Source organism: Mustela lutreola, chromosome 4 (genome assembly GCF_030435805.1).
Source record: "Mustela lutreola isolate mMusLut2 chromosome 4, mMusLut2.pri, whole genome shotgun sequence".
Lineage (NCBI taxonomy): Eukaryota > Metazoa > Chordata > Mammalia > Carnivora > Mustelidae > Mustela > Mustela lutreola.
In genome coordinates, this window is record NC_081293.1 from 11,798,036 (window position 1) to 11,804,566 (window position 6,531).

The following is a 6,531-nucleotide window of genomic DNA, read 5'->3' on the forward strand; positions in this document are numbered from 1 at the left end:
AGGGGCCTTCTTTGCTTACCTTCAGACCCATTTTTCCAGCTGCATGTTGCACATAGTACATTTCTACGTAGAAGTGTCTGTGACATGTCACATTCAACCTTTTGAAACAGTTCTCACCCACACCCATCTCTTAAGGGCCACCACCGTCCATCTGATTGTATAAGTTAGGGGTCTGGGAGTTCCCCTTTGCCTTCTTATGTTAAATGTTTCATTTAGTTCAGTTCTACCTTTTTAATGTTCTTCAGATCTGCCCACTTCTCTTTTCCCCTTGCACGTACGTGGGTCTGAGCAGCCATCATTCCTTCCTTGAACTCTTGCTGCTACTGGTCCCCACAGGCTCCCCACTCCCAGGTCAAGTCTTGGTGCAGTAGCCAGAGTAATCCATTCTGCATGAAGATTTCAACGAGTAGCCTCTTTCCCTTGCCGTTTGTGTTTTTGTCTCATATTTCTGTCTCTTCTGGTCTCAGTTGATTCCACTGTCTGACTGTGTGACTTTCCTGTTCTTGTGTGAGTGGGGAGAACAGTGTCATAGATTCTTATTAAGTCCCGATAAATGTTTTATGCGAAGTTGCTATGAATACTGAACCATTACTGTTCTCGTAAGTTCTCTGGTCACAAAATTTCTGTCAACCAATGAATGTGACTTTTTGTGCGTTTCTGTTTTAAAGATAACCTTATTTAATACACGTTGTCGGTTCATTAACATTGAACTCCTGGCCAGTAGTGCTGTAGCTTCTGAATGGGGCTTCTCTAACATGAGTGTTTTTCCTGTAAGGCACATCCACTGCCTTCTTGTGCTTGGGACACTAGACAAGCAGCATTTGAGCACAGTGCCCAAGGGCCCTTTGGAACAGTGAAATCCCCAACAATGCAAGAAAATGTGAAAACCTGTCACTAAACAGACCACCAGAAGGGTACTTGGTTTAAAGTATGAGAGCTGCAGCGTGCAGCAGAGCGTTACCTCGTTCAGCCTCGACTGTGAGCGTACTCTGCGGGCGGCTCAGGGACTCGGTGGGCTCTGCATGAGTGCCGGGGAGGGGCAGAGTGCCCGGGTGTCTGTGGATGATTTGCAGACATGTTTCAGCAAGTAGGTAAATTAGCGGGTATGGGATCTGTGTAGCTCAAAACTGTGGCTAGAATTAAATGAGTTCATACACAGAGAAGGTTTAGAGTAGTGCTGTTGGCACATGGTAATACAAATATAGTGACAGTAATTAACCTTGCAACAGATTTTCATTTATATTTGCTCCCTTTGACCTTTTTGTGCATATATATATGAAGTTCCTTGATTTGGGTATCCCATGTCTAAGTGTGAGATAGTGGTCAAAGGACTTCTCTTTGTCCCATGATTGCATGGGTGGTAAGTGATGGAGAGCAAGAATAGAAAAGGAAGTTATTGGTAATATGTAATTTTGATAATATGTCGTTTTGAAAATGTAGGATGTGAATGAACTTATAATTGGGGCTCTCTCAGAGATCTGGCTCTTACCCCTGACTCTTTAGGTTTTTTGTTTAAAATGAGTTGTCTGTTTACTATCAGAACAGATTTTTACATCTGAAATCTCAGCACATGGAACACTCAACCCAGACTATGTAAATGTCCCTTGTCTTACATGGTCCTCCCTTTATGTTAGAGAAACAGTGGTAGGTAGTCATAAATAGGAGCTGGTAATTCTGTAAAGTAACATAAATAGCTTTAGTTTTCTCTCTCTCTCTCTCTTTTTAAGAGTTTACTTATTTGTCAGAGAACAGAAGCACAAAGAGCTGCAGGCAGAACAGGCAGAGCAGGCAGAGGGAGAAGCAGGCTCCCTGCTGAGCAAGGAGCGGGATGGGGGACTTGATCCCAGGACTCTGGAATCATGACCTGAGCCAAAGGCAGACACAACCTACTGAGCCACCCAGGTGTCCCAAATTTGGTCTTCTTTTCCCTCTCTTTTTATTTGTTTTTGTTTTTTGTTTTTAAAGATTTTACTTGTTTATTTGACAGAGATCCCAAGTATGCAGAGAGGCAGGCAGAGATGGGGGAGAGGGGGGGAAGCAGGCGCCCTGCCGAGCAGAGAGCCTGATATGGGGCTCGATCCCAGGACCCTGGGATCATGACCTGAGCCAAAGGCACTGGCTTTAACCCACTGAGCCACCCAGGCGTCCCTTTAGTTTTCTTTGAATGAGGTTTGGAGTGTCTTAAATTAGCACCTGCAGTGGTGATATTAATGTCAGCATTCACATATCTATTCATTGTTCCTGAGTTTCTTGAGTATAAAAATGTTTTTCCTTTTTTAAAAAATAAAAACAGGTGGATGGAGAGAGAAAGAAAAAGCCAGAGAAGAGAGTTGGGGTCCACCTCGAGAATCGAGACCATCAGAAGAACGTGAATGGGATAGGGAAAAGGAGAGAGAGAGAGAAAACCAGGATCGTGATGAAAACGACAAGGACCCAGAGAAAGAAAGAGACCGAGAGAGAGAGCGAGAGCGGGACAGAGAGCGAGATGGGGATCGAGAGGACCGCTTCAGACGACCTAGGTTTGCTTTGGAACTCTCTGGAATTACAGTTAGGAGTCTCTTAAATTCTCTGGGAAACCATGTAGTCTTGAGAAATGGTGTGCCTCATGCCTCAGTTGAACATTCCCCTCTTTACAAAGTTGAGAGGGTGAGGCTGACAGTGGGCGGCTGTCTGCAGGTGGGTAGGACTCTAGTTCCACAGGTATCTTTGCGAGTCCATGGCCTTTCCCCTGTGGTTTAGTTACTCAGTTTTAGAGCCCTTAAATTATTCAGAGCTCCTTGACTTTTATTAGCGGTAACAGTTCTGACTTGCTCCTTCTGACCTGAGTGGCTTTGTGCTGATGGCACTGTTCAGTGCCGTTTTCTGTGAGGATGAAAGCACACTGTCTGCAAGGCCCAGTGTGGTAGCTGGCAAGCACATTTGGTGTTGAACATTTGGAGTGTGGTTAGTGCTACTGACAGGACGTCTTGATTCTGATTCAGTTAATTGTATTTAAGTGGCTGCATACAAGTAGTGGTTGCCGTGCTGTTCAGCACAGGTCCAGATGTTCTCACTCAGCTTTTACACCTGAGGCACCAGATTGAGATCAAGTTAGAAATTCAAAGGTCATCCCGGTTACATTTGTAAACTCTCGAGCACCAACTTGGATGTGCTGTCTGGAGTCTGACGACAGAACTTAACATGTCATTTTGAATGGTTTCAGGGATGAAGGAGGCTGGAGAAGAGGACCAGCGGAAGAGTCTTCGAGCTGGAGAGATTCAAATCGCCGTGAAGATAGGGATCGGGATGACCGTCGTCGGGAGAGAGATGATCGCCGTGATCTAAGGGAAAGGCGAGATGATCGAGACAGAAGAGGACCTCCTCTCCGATCCGAGCGTGAAGAAGGTATGGATGTTGGGAACGTTGCTGACTATTGGAAAACCATGATCTCAGGAAATTGGCGGTTTTACTACCTCATCTGTTCTTACAAGCATCAAAAATAAGATAGTGAATATTCAGTTTAGGTTTCACAGTTCTCTGGGCGCATGGGTGGCTCAATCAGTTAAGTGTCTCACTCTTGATTTTGGCTCAGGTCGTGATCTTGGGGTTGTAACATGGAGACTCACATGGGGCTCCACGCCCGGCAGTGAGTCTGCTTGAGATTCCCTCCTACCCGCTTCCCCCTCACCCCAGCTCGCTTCCTCTTTCCCTCTCAAATAATAAATAAGTTTTTAAAAAAAATTCACAGTTCTCATAAATTTCGTAGTACCTCTGGAAAGTAGCTCATACCTAAATTGAAAGTATAGTAGTAGGCTAATTGGAGGGTAAGCAGTATATATTGCTCTAGAAGTTTATGTAACTAGGAAACAGTTTGTCAGTTGTTTAAAAGTAAGATCTTGGTAGATAAGTGTAAAGTGTAAAACATTCTTACTCTGAAATTGTGATAGTTGAAACTTGAGTTTAAAAAAAAAAGTTTTAGGGGGGTGGGAGGTTGGGGGAACCAGATGGTGGGTATTAGGGCACGGATTGCACGGAGCTCTGGGTGTGGTGCAGAAAACAATGAGTACTGAAAGTTTTAAAGTTGAAAATGGCCATTGCACTTAACTAAGTAGTTACCTCACAAACGTTTTTCATTTGTACAGGGGGATTACAAGGGTTTTTCTTATACCTGTAAAGTACAGTACGCTAATGGCCATTTTGGTATTATGATTTCTTCAACGAGAGCCAAAAGTTTTTTTTTTATTTTAAAGTTTTCATTCAGATTTTTTCTTACCTCATCTTAAATTATTGTGACAATTAGAACACCTCCCAGGCCAGTGGTTTCTTCTTGTTGGCAAATTTGAGTTGTCTCTCTCTCTCTTACTTTTTTTCCTCAAAGATTTTATTTATTTATTTATTTGGCAGAGAGAATTACAAGCAGGTGGGAGGGGTGGGGGGGAAGCAGGCTCCCCGCCAAGCAGAGAGCCCGATGCGGGGCTCAATCCCAGGAGCCTGAGATCATAACCTGACCGAAGCCAAAGGCAGAGTAAGCTTTAACCCACTGAGCCATCCAGGTGCCCCTGAGTTATCTCTTAAGTCTGTATGTTATTTTGAAGGACTTGTCAAAAATTGTATCAAAGTGATTAAAATATATTTAGGTTTTACTGTTTTTTTTTTTTTTTTTTCTTAAAATGGGGATTCTGTATCCTTATTTCTACAGTACAGGATTTCTGAGTAATTGGAGGCATTCCTTTCGCTGAAGTTGTTTAGTCTGAGCCAGTACAATATGGTACAAACTTCACTCTTTTTCATTTAATTAAACTTTTTAGTAAGTTCTTGGAGGCGTGCTGATGACAGGAGAGATGAGCGGGCAGAAGAGCGGGAAGCGCCTCGTCGCGTTCCTCCCCCAGCTCTTTCAAGAGACCGAGAAAGAGACCGCGACAGGGAAAGAGAAGGTGAAAAAGAGAAGGCTTCGTGGAGGGCTGAGAAGGATAGAGAATCTCTTCGTCGTACTAAAAACGAGACTGATGAAGATGGATGGACCACGGTACGACGTTAAATCTCAAGATAATGGATTCAGACACATGTCTCACATAGGTTTGGTCACATTCAAGGATTATTATACTTGTGCTTCAACCAGTCTAAATTGGATTCTTTAGTGTTGTCTCACCGTAACACAAAAAGCATGAACTTGTATTAATCCTCTATAATAGATTGATCGTGCACTGTGTCCACAGGAGGTTGGACGGCCAGGCCATTTTCTGGAATTTAAGGTGTTGCATTATTTCATCAATCATTTGTTTACAAAAAAACAAAAACTAAAAAATAAATTTAAAATGTGAACCTGTCGGGTATGGAGTAACACCTGTATCTTGGTATAGAACTGATCTTTCTCTTTTGTTTTTGAAATACTTTATTGATTTGGAATGAGGTATGGTTCTGTTATAGAAAATGTATTTGAAGATTCTTCAAAAGCAGGGGCTGAAATGACTTCCACATCATTAGCGGTTGAGACGTACCTCTAGGTATTTTGAGGTATTTACTATATTAACTACATTTAGAAAATTTTTAGGTTCACTATAAGTGCAGTAAACATTACAAACATTGGATACAGTGGGATTTTCTGTAGATTTTACTTGAGAGGTGAGTATAAAGCAATTTGCAGTCATTATTGTAATGACAAGAATACTACTCAAGTATGAATCCAAAACAGTTAGAGCTTTTAAATTTTAAAGCATTTGGTAAAACTATTGCTGAGTTTTTTCTGTTGCCAATAGCAGACTGCTTTTCCATTAATGGAGAATCCATGCCTTTCAAGCATTTTAAATATGACAATATTTATAAATGTGTGGTTTGGAGGAATTGTTTAAATTCTTTTTCCTAATTTCCTTTCTCTTCAGGATAGATTCTTTCAACAAGTAATTTGTAGTAATGACTGTGTTGACTTCAATTTTGGAGTGTCGTAGCTATGTCAAAGATTAACTATTTGGTTTTATTGAAGCCAACACAGAACTTGCTGCTGTGTTTTTTCTTCAATGATAAATAAAATACTTACAGAATTTGTTTTAGTGTTGATTTGTAGTTACAGTCAAAGTGTTGTACTTACTGTGGTGAGTTTGCATATCCAGTTGAGTTTGTTGTTTTGAAATTTTTTTTTTTTGTTGCCATTAAATGTCTCAGCATTTAGAATCAAAATAACTCAACTAGAAAAACATGGCTAGGATGCTTCCTTCCTTAATTAAGGAACCCCTTAGTTTCCTTGTAATGCTGTCCTCTCTGTGAGCCTTGTATACAAGGGTAGGTGGGTTGTTTACTATTTTGGGTGTTCCCCTGAAATTAGAAAAAATACAATTTGAGAGAATGTTAGTAGCAAATTGATAGTGGCTACAGGTACGCAAATTATTTCCAGTATTGGGTGGTGGTGAGAATACTTGTTGGTACAGCTATAGTAAGGCCAGAAGAGGGAGTATTGATCCTTTTTTTACTTAAATTATCAGATGCAGCCTTTTCTGTTTGATACTACCAGTGACAGAAACCTCCTTTTTTCAACATTCAGTTTCTTAATATCTAGTA

The 6,531-nt window shown here is 41.4% G+C and overlaps 1 protein-coding gene across 1 annotated transcript in view; it reads left to right on the forward strand.

The window, feature by feature from the left end:
- Positions 1 to 6,021, forward strand: part of EIF3A (eukaryotic translation initiation factor 3 subunit A) — a 39,133-nt gene extending 33,112 nt beyond the window's left edge. The window contains exons 20-22 of the mRNA XM_059173055.1: positions 2,294 to 2,519; positions 3,203 to 3,384; positions 4,788 to 6,021. Coding sequence (XP_059029038.1) covers positions 2,294 to 2,519; positions 3,203 to 3,384; positions 4,788 to 5,017 — 638 coding nt within the window. The 3' untranslated portion in view covers positions 5,018 to 6,021. The remainder of the gene's footprint in view (positions 1 to 2,293; positions 2,520 to 3,202; positions 3,385 to 4,787) is intronic.
- The last annotated feature ends 510 nt before the right edge of the window (positions 6,022 to 6,531 follow it).